The 17,500-nt window shown below is 37.1% G+C and overlaps 2 protein-coding genes across 2 annotated transcripts in view; both read left to right on the plus strand.

Moving 5' to 3' along the window:
• The window catches only part of LOC102301797 (zeta-sarcoglycan), a gene marked incomplete at its 5' end in the record, with an annotated part of 177,496 nt that extends 169,128 nt beyond the window's left edge, over positions 1 to 8,368 (plus strand). Inside the window, 1 exon segment of the mRNA XM_005944473.3 lies at positions 2,684 to 8,368. Coding sequence (XP_005944535.2) covers positions 2,684 to 2,890 — 207 coding nt within the window.
• Positions 8,369 to 11,432: 3,064 nt separating this feature from the next.
• On the plus strand, positions 11,433 to 16,934 carry LOC121812024 (CMRF35-like molecule 3). The gene is made up of 6 exons (XM_042213029.1): positions 11,433 to 12,127; positions 12,334 to 12,666; positions 12,785 to 12,940; positions 13,194 to 13,292; positions 13,378 to 13,409; positions 13,758 to 16,934. The coding sequence occupies exons 1-6, from the start codon at positions 12,091 to 12,093 to the stop codon at positions 14,010 to 14,012; spliced, it is 912 nt and encodes a 303-aa protein (XP_042068963.1). The 5' UTR covers positions 11,433 to 12,090; the 3' UTR covers positions 14,013 to 16,934.
• The last annotated feature ends 566 nt before the right edge of the window (positions 16,935 to 17,500 follow it).

Genomic DNA, 17,500 nt, shown 5'->3' on the forward strand with positions numbered 1-17,500 from the left:
GTGTGTGTGTGTGTGTGTGTGTGTGTGTGTGTGTGTGTGTGTGTGTGTGTATACACTATATGTACGGATGTTGTTTATACAGCTCAAGATGTGCCCCGTCAGCTAACGTGAAATCATTAGTTATACTAATTGGTTCCTCACTACCGGCATATCTTAATCCCTCATTCCTCTCTTCCTCTTTTTCCTACATTCATCTATTTCCCTCCTTCTGTGTCGCCTATCTTCTTCAAACCACTTCTGATATGACATTTTGTCTCTCACTCTTTTATCTGACCCTCCTTTCCATCTCTTCTTCCTTACTCTTGCACTCATGGCAATTATATTCACACTTTTTCACTTCCCCTGTCCTCATTTCTAAAATGAAGTAGACAAATAACAGGGATGCAGATGTCTGCTGAGATTACCGTCCAGCCTGTGGGTATGTGTGAGAGAGCGAGAAATAACAAGCAGAGCTTCCTTGAACATTACAGAGTAAATAAATAGGCAAGTGAAGCTGTCAATAGAAGCGAAGATTGTCTAATGATTATTGCTTAAAACTCACCTTGTATCTTATGAAGAAAGGGAGAAAATAAGGCAGACAGAGCAAAGGAAAAAACAGATAGTTTTTAGAAACAATTGTGTTTTTTTTAGCTCTCCACAAAGTTGTAATTAAGGCTAATACATCAATAGCTGAAAATGAAACTGTGTTCTTTTTTGATTACTGTAATCTCTTGTGATTCTTTAGAACATGATTTTTGTGACTGGGAAGCCACATCACTCTGTGCAGCCTGATAGTGGATTATACAGTATGTTTTCAGTAACTGTGCTTGATTATGGTTCAAAATGTATTTTCAAAATATCAAACCAAGGTTATCATGTTAATCTACTGAACTACTTCTGATCTTATAATGTTCCAACATTAGAGTGCAATGCATTTTTGATTTCTTGACTGGGTATTTCACTAAGCTTGTCTGGACACATAACCCAGATCCAGTGACACCAACAAGAAGCTGCTAAAAAAACAGTGATTAAGTCCATCAAAGGATGCATTAAAATAAATTAAAAGTGCCCTCTATTGTTTTGTTTTGTTTTGTTTTGTTTTGTTTTGTTTTGTTTTGTTTTGTTTTGTTTTGTTTTGTTTTGTTGTTTTGTTTTTTTGTTTGTTTTGTTTGGGGGGGGGGTTGGAGGGGGGGTGTTTGCTTGCTTGCTTGTATGTTTGTTTGTTTGTTTTATTGGGGGGGTGCATTTTTTGTATCAGCTTGCTGAAAACTGTACAAAGGTTCAAACACTGGAAATCATTTGTTTAGCTAACTTGACATCCAGATATAGCAAAGAAGTGTTTAAGTATCAAATATTATTATCCTTATATTTATTTTTGTGTTAATATCAATAAATATTTACTTGATTTTAGAGAATCCAAAATAAACGACAACAAAAAAAATCACTGAACACAGATTTGAAAATATGTTTTTTTGAGTGATCTCATGTTCAGATATGAACATTTTATTCTTATCTATCTTCTCAACTTTACCTGTAAGTCTTAATATTTGTTGGATGCTTTTTTGGTATTCAATAATGTTACTGACCTTGTCAACTAATATAATAATCAAATTATTCTCTTTTAGAAACAAGTCACATGGAACTTTGCTGGCCTTTTGACCCTGTTCTTACTTTATTTTTATTTTAACTTGTTTGCATTTTTCTGTGTAATTTTGAGTATAAACTACTTTTGGACTTATTGAGATTTTTTCCCCCCTTTCAATCTGTAGTGGTTCAGTCCAGTAGTGGTGGTACTGGCTTAACCAATCAGCTAGTACCACCTTGTTAAATGCTAATTGGTCAGCATTGGTCAGAATGTGTAATTGGTCCACTTTCTTCTGTTTCCTGTTTTTGTGTTTAAACACAAACTGTTTGATATTGTGTAATGAACCTGATGAAGGCCACAAGGCGAAATGTGTTGGTCACCCAATAAAGTTGTTCCCTAATACTATAAGTGTCTCTGGAGTCTTCACATCATCAGATCTTTGTCTTCTCCATGCACCTTGGAAGTAAATGAACTTGTGCAAGTAAATTTTGTTGGCCTTTCAACCCTTTAAGAAGTCTGTTAAATTTCAAATAAGCATATGTTTTTAAAAGAAACTGTAGAATTCAGATTCAACAGTTTGTGATCATTTTTTTTAATTAAATGTGGCGCTTAAATGATCTATCTTAGACAGTCTTATTCTTTTAAGTCTGATTTGTGATAAGTGCGATACAATATCAAATCACCTGGGAAAAAAGGGCTGTTTCCAGTGTGTTTTTTTTCTGTTGCATGCTAGTACTTCACTTCTCTTTTCTCCCACTGATTTCCTTCCATTTCTCATAATCTATCTTGCTCTCTGCCCCATTCACTCCCACCCTACCTCTTTATCAAAAGAGACCTGTTCTACATAGAAATTCCTTTTTGTGTCTGCATAGATCTTTCATGATGACAACCGTAGTCAACAGCAAGAAGTAGTCATTGCCTTCAGCAATGTGACCTCTCTTTCGACGCACCAAGCATTCCTTGGTTCCCTTTTTTTTCTTTTTCCCTTTTTCAAATTCTCTTTGTTTGTGCATTACTTTCAGCACCAAGACCATCCCTAAGAGCTTTGCCCCCTACAGCTGGATTCTTTGTAACTTTTGTTTCCATGTTTTATGCATGTTTTTTCTTTTATGTTTACAGATCTTTCTAGATGCCAACACTATCAGACTGGGCAACATTCCCCTCGGTAGTGCTGTGGATCCCCTGGAGGGAGCGCCTGCAGGTACCACCTACACCAAACAGACTGTGTACGAGCTTTGTGCCTGTGCTAACGGCAAGCTCTACCTGTCCCCTGCTGAGAAAGGCTCTACTTGCCAAACCACCAGTAACTTTTGTCTCTGGAGCTGAAAGCGGGAGGTCGAAATACACACGGGACATATGGACGATTGAGTTTGAAGCTAATATAGCCAACAGACTGAATCACCATGGATTTATGGCTTGATGGGAAGCTTTTGCCAGCTAACAGACTGAATCAGCATGAACTGTAACAAGGCGACAATTTCATGTCTGTTCACCAATCAAATAATATGGATTACAGCTTGGCAGGAAGCTAATGGTTGCTAACAGGCCAAATCAACATAGACTGTAGCTCGGTGTTAAGCTAATGCCAACTAAAGGACTAAATCAACAGAGACTAGAGCTTGAGCAAAGCTAATACCAGCTCACTGGTTGAATTAATGTGTTGGTGGGTAGCCAATGCCAGTCCAGAGCATGGATAACTTTGTGGGACACAAAAGCCAACAAGATCAGCTGATGGGTTTCATGCTTAGACCACTCTTGGACATATGTGAGCAGTCTCATTCTGGGGCTGTTGTTGAGTGTCTTTCCCATTGTTTAATTGCTGCCATGATGATTGCTGAAGGTCGCAAAGACTTTGGTTTTTTTTTTTTATGAACAGCAACCTTTGTGTGTTCAGAAAATAGCCAACATGTCCTGACAAAACATACACTTGTTGCTATAATATGATGAAGGAACACATACTTGGCAGTGACATGGACATGAAAACTTGGTTATCAGTTGGCTAACAGACATCAATGATGACATTTGTTTACCCCAGTGGGTAGCTAACAAGAAAATCAAAATATAGTTTTGTCTCTAGGGAAGCTAAGGCTAGCTAACGGACCAATCTATACCAGAAAGGCCTTCTCCCTCTATTTCCTCTCCAGCCCTTCAACTCAAACATTGACATGTGACTCTTCTGCATTAATCCGCACCTGATAGTAAAAATGTTCTCTATCCCCACTTTTCATATGATAACTAATGCAAATTATTGTGATTTAACCATTGTATTCACCAGCTTCTTTTCCTAGTATTTTTTTTACATTCTTCATATCTATTTTTACTTTCTTTTAGTTTTTTCTGATGAAATCTTTTACTTCTTCTCTTTTTTCCCAATCAATGTTTTTGTATTCCTTTATCATTTCATATTTTGCAAATGTGCCCCTCTCCATGCGCTAGTTATTTGTTCTGTCTATGCACCTACTAGCACTGTTCAGGTAAGGAAAAGGCCTATCTATTTCTTCCAGCAGTGTAGTTTAAAAATGAAAAAAACGCCACATACAGACTGCTTCGACTTCCTCCTCCACCTTTGTCTCCACGTCTTTTGTTTCTCACAAGTTATTCTATGTGGACATATGATGGTTAGCTACAGACAGCAAATGGAACATAAAAAGGGAGGAGAAAATGAGATATCAGTCTTCGATCATACTCAGGTAGGTGCTGTAGCAGACAGACCACTTTCTGGTATAGGGCCAAACTTCCAACGCCAGGCAGAGGCAGCAGTCAGCTGAAAGACAGACCAATTTTAGTCCTCTTATGGGGTATTATACATCTTCATCCAGGCTGTCTTGTCGGTCATACTGTCTTTACATCTTTTTTTCTTGACCTTTCTGCTTTTCATGCCAGGTTTGTGCTCTTCCTTCTCAGCCACCAAGAGACATTTTCACTCTTTGTGCTCAGTCCATTTTGTCCTTTCTGTATTTTATTGCAATATGCCTGCCACTCACTATTCATTGTTTATCTTCCCAGTTAAGAAGCATCTCACCTGTTTATCTCATATTTTTATCCCAATCATCAATCAACTAGCATACATTAATGTTGTTTCCACATCCTATCCGTTATGCTTTCTCCAGTCTAAGTTGGAAATGTCCCTCTATAGTCATAGTATTCTCCCTTTCAAAATATCTCTAAATCTGGGCAAGAAAATATGGAAATCTTGGGAAATACTATTTTGGGGTGTATTTTTGTTTTTTATATTATTCAGTCAGTCCCAGAAGGGGGATCAGTGTGAATGGCCATGAGCTGGTTAACCTGGTGCCCAAAATCTGTAATGGCTGGCGGAAAAAAAATTTGTGTGGAACAAATCCCCCTGCAAGAAGTGATGGATGGGTTTGGTTTATATGTGTATGGACTCAACGAGAATAAGGCCCTGCAGCTTACTTTCTTTTTTAAACAAAGCGATACACAGGTGCCTTTGCTACTGTTGGTAAAAGCACATCACAGTCTGAACATTCACACTACCCTCAGTGGACCATCTGCAAGTGTCTCTGAACTATCTATTTTATCAATCTACCTATCTAGTTTGTTTTCCCTTTCTGCCCCTTCCCTCCTGGTTTTGTAGAACTCTCAGTATATCCAGCTGAACAATGAATAATTCAATCATTTAAAGTTTAATTTTCTGATGTGTTCCCCTATGGTTTATTCTTGATAATAAAAAAGCACAAATTATGCCATGTATATAACAATACCAATAAAATACAAAATAAAATAGTATTGTTTTTAAAAATAATCTCTTGAACTGGTGTTGTAATTAGTATGTAACCATCACTTTTTTATGTTCCTAACAATGTTTTTTTAAGGTATATAGAACATCGAGAAGCACTTGGTCAGACAAGAACACAACTATCTTCTGGGACTTTTTATCTTGGGAAAGCTATACCATATTTAACCCTGCTCTTATCCTTTTCTTTGTCTGCTACCTTTTACTTGAAGAACTTGGTTTCAACTGGAGAAGAATTTGAAAGACCGCTGCCAGCTGTACCGCTCAATTACAGTCTGCCAACTCACTTTAACAATACATAAAGCAGAAAGGTTGGTCTTGCACTAGAATGCAAACTGCTACCAAAGATAAGCTGAGAATATAACTGTCTGTTAAGGACACCATCACTTTGTCACGTCATTCCAAAGAAAATAGTTTTATGGGTTGTTTTTTTTTTTTGCTATATTATTAATTGAACATGAATAAAACTAAATGACTATCATTGCATCATTTCAGATGGACTTTGACTGGGCAGTTGTGACACCTTGATGCTTTTCGTTGTCAGCTCTTCTGCTGTAAATTTGCTGTTGTGCTTGGGATTCTTGTCCTGTTGCATGGCCCAGTTTCAGCCAAGGTTAACCTTTTTCTCCCATAAAGATCACAACTGACATCGTCCCCTTGTACCCTTGATTTCACATTTTGACCTCTCAGTGTTTATCAATAAAGATGTGGTTTGATGACCATTAGCATACTTTCCAGGATTTTCTAGGGGTAACTACACAGGCAATGACCACCCACACTAACTTTTGATGCACACCTAGTTATTTTGTTATGTAAGCATGCCTGAAATGTGGATGAAACTGCTTGGTTCAGAAAAGAGCTTTGAGGGTTACTCCTAGTACCGTAGGCTTTCAAAGGATAAAGGGCATACTTTCAATCAAATTGTGTCAGATTTTACTCCAGAGTTCATGGTTGGCTCGGTGACTGCAAGGTATCCAGATCCTGTGGCTCTAAAATACCCAAATCATCACCCCCTCCTCCACTGTGCTTGACAGGTGGTATGAGGTGTTTGTGCTTGTATCCAATGTTTGTATTTGCTCGGATGTCTACTAATGGGAAGATTGGCAACTCACTTGAAAGTTTTCCATTTGTGAATAATCTTTTTCATTGTAGAATGTACAGTTGTTTGAAAATGGCCTTATAACCTTTTCCAGATCAATGGGAAGGAACAATTACTTCTTTAATATCACTGCTGATGTCTTTTCCCATTGGGTATTGTGTCAACTCAACTAAATGCTCAAGCAGGGGTGATTTTAGGATCGAACATTTATGGAAGCCAAGCCCCAATTATAATATCACACATATTCCCCTTGCAATGGACTATGATGCTGGCAAAACATATTCAATCATTTTCACATCTCAGTTTGTATTGTCGTGTTAAAAAAAAAAAAAAAGATTCTGAATGAATCATCACAGTTTTTACTATAATACAGGGTGGATACTTGAGTTATCAAACTTGAGGCAAAGGAATGTTGATCAGGATTTCTTTAAGTAAAGTTAAAGAACTATTTTTAGCAAATACGAGGAGAAACGTGCACGGTTTGTTTCAGAGTCTTTTCACCACGTAAAGGCACTAAGAAGGGCAACAATTAAGGCAGTATTTTTTTTTTGAAGTAACAGGTAATTTTAAATGCAATGTTTCGATCAGCTTGTACTGAGGTATCACAGAGATTAATTGTGCAGCTAAACTACTGTACACTGACAGAAATGGGGAAAAAACTTTAGACTGGTCCGGCCCACCTAAGATCAAAGTGGCATGTACGTTGGCTTCAAAATGCATTTCGCATCCATGGTATAAATGGTATATTGTTAGAGCAGGGGATGGAAATCAGCCAAGATTGCTCCTGAAACTTCTGCTTACATCTTGTTGAATTCAGCTGTGTGACTCCACAAAGAGCAGTAAACCTCAGAGCAGAAGCAGGTCAGCTCATCACACCCTGTACACCAAGAAAACATACTAGAGCTTACAATAGAAATGAATGTGAGTTGTGATCGTTTTCACCTTGCTCAGCTACTAAAACAGATCTTAGGATTCTGCCACCTGCCAAATGTCACTTTAACCCCTGAGTATACACATTTTTCTATAGAGGTAAACTCACCCTCTAAACATTTATTTTCGTGTCTTTCAAAAATCATGAAAAAAATTGTTTACAGACACATGTAACCACATAGATGCTTTGGGGCAGAGCAACCCTGACCAGCACATTCAATTGTCATTTATTAGTGAGGCCGGTGGGTCACATGACCCTTATGCTTCCTGACAGTAATGGAAGGATGTTATATGCTCTAACCTATTTTAAAAATGTACAGGTAGAACCATTTAAAATTGTGTTGTGGTCCTATAAAGACAAGTGATTCAGAACCTTATTATACCTAAACCTTATTTGTATAGAACCTTATAGTGATGCAAGATACAATGACAACTTGTGGGAGTGAAGTCTATTATCTTGCATTATAGTTTGTTTTGAAGGGCACTTATGAAGGAGGCCAAATTTACTCAAATTGGCTTTAATTAGTGTGAGGTTACAATCTTAAAAATGACAATGTTTTGAGTGTAATTTATTTGTCATGGTGCCTGGTGAGCCAGGGTTTTGAGTTTTGCAAATGTTTAGAATATAATGTAATATAGTGAAACAATGTGACAATTCAGATCAATAGCAGGCAGCTGAAGTAGAATCATGTAAACAAGCTGAAATCAGACCCCATTTCCAGCAATCTGGTTATTGTGGTAGGAGTGAACTTTTCATAAGTTCTGGGGCGATCTGCTGCATCTCCCCTGCTTCATCGCTGCTCCCTGTAGTTGGCGTGCTCTGTCAGAAGTTGACTAATTACTGACACAATACCGCTTGACAGTATAAAATAACACGGCCAACTGATTCAGCATTGTGCCCTCATTCAATCCACTCGACGGTGAGTCAAGTTACTTTGTTTGTTTTCTTATAATTAATAATGCAGTCAGTGAGCTAATGCTAGGCTAGTGAAGCTTAAATTTCATTACTGGTTTTGATTTCTGTTTGAAGCTGTAGGTTTTTATTAAAGATGATATTCTCATATTATAACAATATGAAACATTTTTGTTGCCTAAGCAACAAAACATAAAAAGTTAAATTAACAATTAAAGAATCCTTTTTCTTATTAAAAGTGCTCTCCTTCTATATTTTGTTTTTTGTTAATCATTTTTTGTTATTTGGATGTCACCTCTTTCCAGGACCGTGTTCAGTGGAATGTCTTGTATAATTCTGTCAAGATTTGCACAATATAGTAATTTTTATTATTTGTTAATGTGGTTTCGAAGTTGTTTATCCCACCTATTCCTAATTCCCTAAAGTGGTGGCAGAAAATTCAGATTCTCAACAAAAAAAGGAGAATGGGCCAAATGTGGTGTTTATGTGGGGTCCACAAACTGCAAAATCCAGGCAGATTTTCCATTTGGCAAGCAAATCTTGGAAGGCCACACTGGAAGGTGCATCCATCAAAATATGCATGTAATAAAAAACAATGCAGAGAGTCTCTACTGTGTCTTGATGTCACATTTTTTTTGCACTCCTTCTGTCCTCTGCGCTCTGTGTTAGAGTTTGAGACATAACAGGTTCATTATTCTTTTTCCCAACACTCATTACTTTTTAGCCTTTTGTTTTTTTCCCTTCTTTGTCAGCTTGTGTTTACCTGCCTATGTTCCCTGGCTGTATCGCCTAACTTCTGTGTTTTCTCTACCCTGTTTTTGTTCCCCTTTTTGCTTGATTTATACTTGGACTTACCTACTTTTTCTGGATCTCCAGCTAATCTTTGTTTGGCTACCTTTATTTTCACCACAGTGTAAGTTTTATTTAAAAAAGTTTTATTCATTTGCCTGCCCACTTCTTTGTCTAAATTTGAACTGAACGCTGCATTACAAAACAGACAGTAGATGACTCGCCATGTACTCAAGTGACAGCATTTACTGAGGTGCTCCAACAAATCTCTACTTAATGATGACCCAAGTTGTACATATGCACAAAGAAGAGGTCTAGTACTGCCGGTGTGTGATAAATGTGTGTGCTTGAATGACAAGCACTGCCAACAGAGGTGCAAGATAATACTTTCATTTCCTCCTTGTACATTAAGACACATTACTTATAATAGGAGAATGGTTAGCCACTATGGTCACTACATATGAGAAAAGAAAAGAGTACAGTGGACATGAAATGGGAAGAAGAAGAATGACACTGGTTAGATAAAGGTCCTATGTTTCCATGAATATAGAACATATTTTTGGTCATTCTTTAAACCACAGGTATTATCAGTGAAGTGAAGGTTACCTTCAATCATGGCGGCATTAATCAGCTTTTGTTATCCTTTCCAAATATAGCAAATCACCATAGCATTCTGATGTGCTTAAATCCCAGTCCCAGCTGTAAAAGATAAACTTAAAGAAAAAAAAGATTTTATGGCTCCGAGGACACACCACAAAGAGCTATTTATGTTTCTTTGTAGTCTAAAAACACAAATTGCGCTTCCAAAACACCAATACACAGTGTTCTTTGTAATGACAGGCATCAACAACTCTGTTACAATTCTGCCTATTTTCATGTGTGATTAAGCTTGTTTTTTGATGTTAGAGAGCATGCAAAAATACTACAATTATGTGACTAATAGGAAAAAAGAAATTATCTGCTCATGAATGCAGGAGCTGATGACGTTTCAAAACAATTCGATTTACATGACTGGCACAGTGATTTTGTACTTAGTTTGACTATTCAGTGAGACTTATGGAAATTTTTTGTTGTTATAAAAAACAAAATGACATGTTTTCAGAAACCTGCCTCCTTTCAATGAGAAAGGGAAATAACTGTGCACTCTTGATTAGGAATGATGATACACATATATTACAATGTTGAAATTTCCTGATGACCTATACAATGCATGGTATCCAGAGGATGTGTTTGTATCATGTTCAAATGAGTCCACCAAGATTTTTTAAAGATGTTTAGTTTATGAGAATAAATATTTGTCCATGTTCAATAGATTGGAGGTGATAGTCATCTAAAAGATAAGAAAATGCAGAATTCATCTTTGTAAAGAATTATGATGTAGATGATAAAAGATTCAAGATTCTTTATTTGCCACATGTATAGTTAACGCGCAGTGAAATGTGTCCTGAAACGCTCATCGACTGTGCAAAAAGAGAAAACTGTATACAGTAAGTGAATTATATACATTAAGTAAATTAAATTAAATAATCTGGAAATTTTAAATTGGGATTCTGAACGTTCAGCTGAAGGTCGTTGTCCTGGCACCACAATACCAGGTTCTTCACCTCATCCATGTAGGCTGCCTCATCATTGTTGGAGATGGTGCCCAACACCACTGTGTCGTCACAATTCACAATGGTATTGGAGCCATGGGTGGCCACAGAGTCAGAAGTATAGAGGGAGTAGAGCAGTGGTGAGAGTACACACCCCTGTGGCGCTCCCATGTTGATGGTGATGCTGTCGGAGACACACCTACCGACCCTCACCACCTGAGTTCCGTCAGTGAGGAAGTCCAACACCCATGCACATAGACGGCCGTTGAGTCCTGGATGGGCACTATTGTGTTAAACGCTGAGCTGTAATCAACAAACAGCAATCTCACATAGTTACCCTGTTTCTTGTCCACGTGGCTGAGAGTGGTGTGCAGGCCATAGGCGATGGTGTCCTCTGTGGATCTGCTGGGTCGGTAGGTGAACTGGAGCGGACCTGTGGTGTTTGGGATGGAGGAAGAGATGATGTTCTTCAACAGCCTTTTGAACATCCTGTCTTCCTTCTCTCACCCCAACCGGTCGCAGCAGATGGCCCCGCCCCTCCCTGAGCCAGGTTCTGCCGGAGGTTTCTTCCTGTTAAAAGGGAGTTTTTCCTTCCCACTGTCGCCACAGTGCTTGCTCATAGGGGGTCATATGATTGTTGGGTTTTTCTCTGTATCTATGAAGCGCCTTGAGGCGACTTTTGTTGTGATTTGGCGCTATATAAATAAAATTGAATTGAATTGAATTGAATTGAATTGAATTGAATTGAACATCTTCATTACCACCAAAGTCAGTGCAAGTGGCCAGTAGTCATTCAGGCATGAGGGCAGGATTTTTTATTTATTTATTTATTTTAGTTGTGAGTTTCTGAAACACAGTTTGTGGCTTCATTTAATGATCGCAAATAAATAATCATAGCGTATCATAGCCATACCCTGAAAAAAAATATTTTTTTACCTTTTTAACCTTATTCTTACAGTATGTGACCTTAATGTTCATGTTCAATTTATTAGTTCTGACAGTGATTCAAAGTGATCCTGAGACATTCACATTCATACATTAAATGGTATGAGTGTTAAACAAGTTAAAAGAAAAGTGTTTCAAGTTTATAGCACTCTTAATCGACCGTGTGGGTAAAGCTGTGAAGTGTTCCGCATTGTTAGATTAAATACTGATTGCTGTTATCACTGAATGTGTATTCTCAATTGCTGTTGTCAGTCTTTTTAGTTTTTCATAGTGAAGTTCTAAAGTCAACAACAGTAAATACAAAACATTGTTCAACTTTAAAACATACTGGGAGAAAACTGCGAATGGACTGTGTGTCTGTGTGTGTTTGCAAAAGGGAGGAGCGTCTAGCTCATAAAAGAGTAACAGGAAGGGGAAGTGGAAATTATCGACAGTGGAGCTATTTGTCAATACTGCCACACACTTTATGTCATTGATCATTTTTATGATTTCATCGTAAACATGGTAAAAATCAGTGGATGTGCTTTTATTCTTTCTGGTAAGTTGTTGGTTTTTTTTGGGGGGGGGGATTGCTTCTTTTTTTTTTAGTATTTGCACCTAGACAATAAGCAGGTGCATAAACGTGGTAGCTGTCAAGTAATGTTTGCAAATATTAAAATACAATTCATATCACTATTGATAGAAATGTTAATATTTGAAGGTATGCATTCACTGAAAACGTTTTCTTTTTATTTCTGCTTGTAGCTCTCAATATTGTGGAGATAATGACACTCAATGTACAAGGTGAAATTGGGGGAAAGGTGTCATTCACATGTTCAAACTGGAACATTTGGTTCAGTGTGACCACTAATAATAAGTACCTTTGTGAAAGTCCATGCTCAGATAAAAAACACATAATCATCACTGCTGCACCTGGAAAGACTAAACATCAAAACAGAGTAATCCTAAAAAACAAAGGGAATGATTTGTTAGTGACTTTCAATAATCTTAAATTGGTAGACTCAAAAAAATATTACTGTGGAGTTGAGAGACTCGCCTCTGATCCACTTATAGAGGTCAATCTAAAAGTTGTACATGGTGAGTTTCTATTCTTTCTTTTCTTTCAAGAATTAAACAAAACAAATCCTTTGTTCAAATCAGAAGGAACTTACAATCTTAATTTATTTATAAATGTATGCTGCATTTGTGGTTCCAGGTCCCAAAAAACCTGCTAAGACAGTCACTGCTGGGTCAACTGTGTCCTTTGCTGTTTTAAACAGAACGACTATGCCTTCAAGCCATTTGGATATTATTACTAATTTGTCTGTCCTATCCTATATAACACCAACTACACCACCCATTCAAAAAGATGGTAAGAACACACATGAACTAAATCAGTGGTTCACATGCTTTCTTCATGTTGTATTCTGTGCATGCACGTTATCATGTTCAGTCAGAGTTTGATGTTTGCATTTTCTTCAGTTTTCAGTAGTTTCAGATGTGAGTTCAAATAAATTTCTCTGATGAACTGTTTCAATGATAGCACGATAAAGAATATACTGAATATTATGAAATGTGATAAAGATTTTGTTCTGAATAACTTTATTTTTTTCTTTGTTGGCCAGGAATTGTGCCATATTTAATTTTAGGTATCATTGCCATAACAGTGATGATAGTATTGATGGTCATGTTGAAGTTTATGCAAACTTTTAAAAAAAAAATGGGTAAGGTCACACACACCACCACAGACATTGTGCATGGAAAATGTGGTATAGCGTCCATGACACATTTCCTGTTGTACATTTGTAGAAATTGTGTCTCCACAGGAAGATGCACATGTGGTAAGTTAGTTTGCTTTTTCTTTTCTTTAGATGTCTGTGGGTGGGGGTGGTGGGTGGGGGGTGGCAGGCTGGTGTGTGCGTTTGCATGCATATTATTCAGTTAACAGTTTTGTTATTTCACCAGTAACGTCTATTGAGGTAATATATTGATTACTGAACTCTCTAAAGCTTAATTCATAAATTAAAATATTGATAGCTAAAACCTTATAATGCCATCTTCAGTAACAAGATAACACCAGCTGTGTTTAATAAGGATGGCAGTGACTTTTATGTCAATGCTTTCAGCATGGTAATAGCATTTTTATGTTTTACTACTTTTTTTCTCTTTTCTATCTTTAAAACTTTAAGGATTTTACATATGATGAAGCTGGACCTGAAGACCAGCAGACTGCGAGGCCAATGGTCTTGAGTGCAAGTCTCACTAGAATGAATGCTGATGTTGACTCTGAAAGTCTCTATGCAAATTATCTCCAAGACAGTCAATCAGCAGTGATAAACGATTCATTGTGGTCTTTTGCTCAACTACTCAAACATAAAACTGAACACAATGAACAAAAAAGTAATTCTATATATTCCCTTGTTTACCTACCACAGGCAACCTGAACCTGACAACTGTGACAGGAAATAATTAGAAGGGAATGCTGTTAAAATTTAATTTTTCTTTTCTTTATCATATAGCAGTGTATTGTGTAATGTATGTATGAATGCAAATAATTCCAAAAATTAAGTCCAAGTCTATTCCAAATGATCAAAATAAGGATTGGAATAAGGATTACTATCAAAATAATCCTACAAGCAGATAGATGTTCTGTACACAGAGCATCAAACATGTGCTTTATCCTCTGTTACTGATAAGCATTTTCATATTTTCCATCATTATACTGTAAATGAACGTCAATTTCAGAAACACAAGCAGAACAAGAAAAAGAGAACATGATAAGGAAGGTGAGCAAGAAGTTTTAATTCATATTCAGGTCTCAAAGATGAATAAAATAAATATTTACCAGCACAAACAAATATCCTGCACTGTGCATTAAACATCACATAGTTTCTTAGTGAGTAGACTGAACAGCACAAAATCTAAGCACAAAACAGCACAGTGCTATGAGCACAAAATCATCAAAAACCTTTTAACTTATAAGAGTTAAAGTAATCATTCACTTGTTCTGGAAAATTTGATATTTTTTAAGGTAAAAAAAAAACAAAAAACATCATACCGAAATATTCAACTCAGTTCAACTCAACTCGGTTTTATAGTGCCAACACATAAGAGTCAACTTGATATTAAAGACTCTTTAGTATTACAGAGAATCAGATGATAAGCAAATACACTGGCACAGTAGGAAGAACGAACTCCCTTTGAACAGGAAGAGACCTTTAGCACGACCAGGGTCAGGGAGATTTGGCTGTGAATAAAAGCAGGACTCAAACTCATTTTATATCAAGGACAACATGCAGACCACTTTGATGCTAAGTGGGCAGCACCGGTGAAACTCCCCTTTCTGTCAGTGTAAAGATGTCTCATTACACATTAAATGCCTCAATATAAGAAAAAGAATTTCAGTTCCAAAAGGATGTCTCAGTCTTCCAACATGATAAAGAAATACTGCTTGGTAAATGAAAGAAATGTGTCAGCATGACTGTTTGGGCTTAAACTGTAAGAATTAAATATGTATATCTGTTAGCTCAAAACTGAACCCACTGAAAATGTCCTTATTGTGGACTCATTGCAAAAAAGAAAAGAAAAGAAAAAAGAAATCATTATAATCAGTAGGATGTTTTCTGTTATTTAGTTACTGTTGTGTAGTATGGGCCCAGGCCTTCAGTTTGACACCTCTGAATGAAAGTGATAGGTTTTTTTGTATTTATTAAAGAGACATTATACAGTAGACTTATGTTACCAAGCATAAATATTAGAATTGTTTTTAACAGTGTAACTTTGACAGCTGCGTCTTCCTAATAAATCTGAAATCTGAGTGTTGTACTGGATTCTGATGTATAATTGTCTCCACTGATTCTATATTTTTTGTGAAACTGACTTCATGAATTGGAATTCCTATTGAAGTTCTTGCCGAACGATGGCCATATTATTTTTATCTGTCCAAAAGCACAAGGTAGACCAAGCCAGATGTTTCAGATTTGCATGAAGACAGCATCTCTCAAGCTCTGCTCTGGTATGTGACCTTTTTTTTTTCCTTGGCCTGTTGCGGTGGTTTTCACTCCTAACTGGTCACGGCAGATGGTTGGCCCTCCTTGACACTGGATCTGCTAGTGGTTTCTACCTGTTAAAGGGAGTTTTTTCCTTCCTACTGCCAAAATGCTTGCTCATATGTGTACATTCTGATAGTTGGGATTTCTCTGTATTAATGTAGGGTCTTTACCTTACAATACTAAGTGCTTTGAGACAACTGTTTTTGTGATGTGGTGCTATATGAATAAAACTGAATTGAATTGGGAGTAGCTCTTGCAGAAAATCCCTTGATTTAAAAAAAATTTTTTTATCACCTGTTAAAGTTTACTTTTCTTGCGCTTTGTGATTTCTGTGAAGGTTAATTGGTCATTTTTGTTCTGCAAGTGTTGTAAAGTCAAATTTTACAAATCCACGAGTTTTCTACACATTACACTGCAATCCAGGAGGAACTATGGAGGAAATTATGGGTTTTCAGCAATGGTGCTGATCCACCTGCAAACATGAAGACTGTAAGGTGTTATATGGGCAATATTGTGGGTGAGCTTGGTGAGCTGATTAAGACCAATGGGAGCACAGTGAAAGGATTAAGTTCATGGAGCATTGCAGTGAGACGTGACAATACTCACACTTCCTGGACCACAATGTGACCATAACTGGCTTCAAAACTTTTCAGGAGACAGCAACCTTAATCTGAGCTGTAGGAAGAAATGTGGATTACACTAGTTGGGGAAGTTGTGTAAACCTGGATATGTAACTGTGAAGTGACATTTTTGTGGCTTCAGGACTGAACTGCTGTTGAAATGCACTCATATTACTCACAGAGAGAAATCATCCTTTCTGTTTCAATCTGAATGTGATTTCAATCAACAATATGTGCATTCCTCCATTAACTGACGCAACAGTCGCTCTAATGTGGCTGTGGTGAATGGCTGTAGATATTTAATGGATCCAGACTGCCCTGTGCACCACTTACTGAACATGCAGCTGAACATTTTCTCTGACATCACAACACACACAAAAATATTTACCATCTTTTACAATAATACCTGCATTCATTTTATATTTAAGCTTAAGCCTATTTAAGCTTTAGATTTTTTTTTTTTATTGAATATTAAAGATGACATTAAATCTCTCTTTTGACATTTTCCTTTTTGATGAATGATTTGGTAACAAACCAAAATGCTCAGAGTAATACACAGCCAGGTGTTTTGGCTGTTTTATGAATTTCTGTTGTATTTCTTCTGCCAGTATGTTTTTTTTTATTTTTTTTTTTTTACTCTTGCTAGATTCATTCATACACAAAGGCAGCTGAAGTCACCTTGGCAGCGGGTATGCCCTCCAGTAGCTGATCTTGTCAGACTCAGAGTAAGAGCAGCTTGATGTCGTTGTTATTGTTGTTGTGTACATCACCCACCAGGGAAAGAGTATGTTGGCCTGGGATGTTCACTCTGTTATCAGTGACAGTCAATGACACTGCTACTAAGTGAAAAGGATTAGCCATCTGTTTCTCTCTCTGTCTTTCTTTCACTCTCAGTCACTTCCAACCATACACTATACTGGTTTTGTTTGAAGAAGGGTGCAAGGAAATTTAAGGTAGATTCATTAAGTAGGTGAGATGAAAACTGCCTGAGGGTACACACTGCTCAGTAAAATTAACAGATGCTCAATCATCACAGTGAAACACCAAGTCAGTTAAACTTCATGGATATCAATTAGTCCAGCTTGAAAGTGTAAACCATTATGAATCCGTTTCACCTGCATGGAAATGAAAGTGGCAACAGGTCACTGGAAAAGCAGCGGCAACACAACTCCTAAAAATAATTACAGGTGATTGCCACAAACCATTAGCATCTCCTTTTCTCTCCTGACCTTTTTGTTCTATAATTTTGCTATTTGCTAA

Source organism: Haplochromis burtoni, unplaced genomic scaffold, assembly GCF_018398535.1.
Source record: "Haplochromis burtoni strain Fernald_Lab_line unplaced genomic scaffold, NCSU_Asbu1 Contig_409, whole genome shotgun sequence".
NCBI lineage: Eukaryota > Metazoa > Chordata > Actinopteri > Cichliformes > Cichlidae > Haplochromis > Haplochromis burtoni.

What these genes read in the sequence shown, in the direction of transcription:
- LOC121812024 (XM_042213029.1), top strand. Translation starts at nt 12,091, where the DNA reads ATGGTAAAAATCAGTGGATGTGCTTTTATTCTTTCTG. An exon ending in CAATCTAAAAGTTGTACATG is followed by an intron (nt 12,667 to 12,784) that starts GTGAGTTTCTAT and finishes TTGTGGTTCCAG; the next exon opens with GTCCCAAAAAACCTGCTAAG. An exon ending in AACTTTTAAAAAAAAAATGG is followed by an intron (nt 13,293 to 13,377) that starts GTAAGGTCACAC and finishes GTACATTTGTAG; the next exon opens with AAATTGTGTCTCCACAGGAA.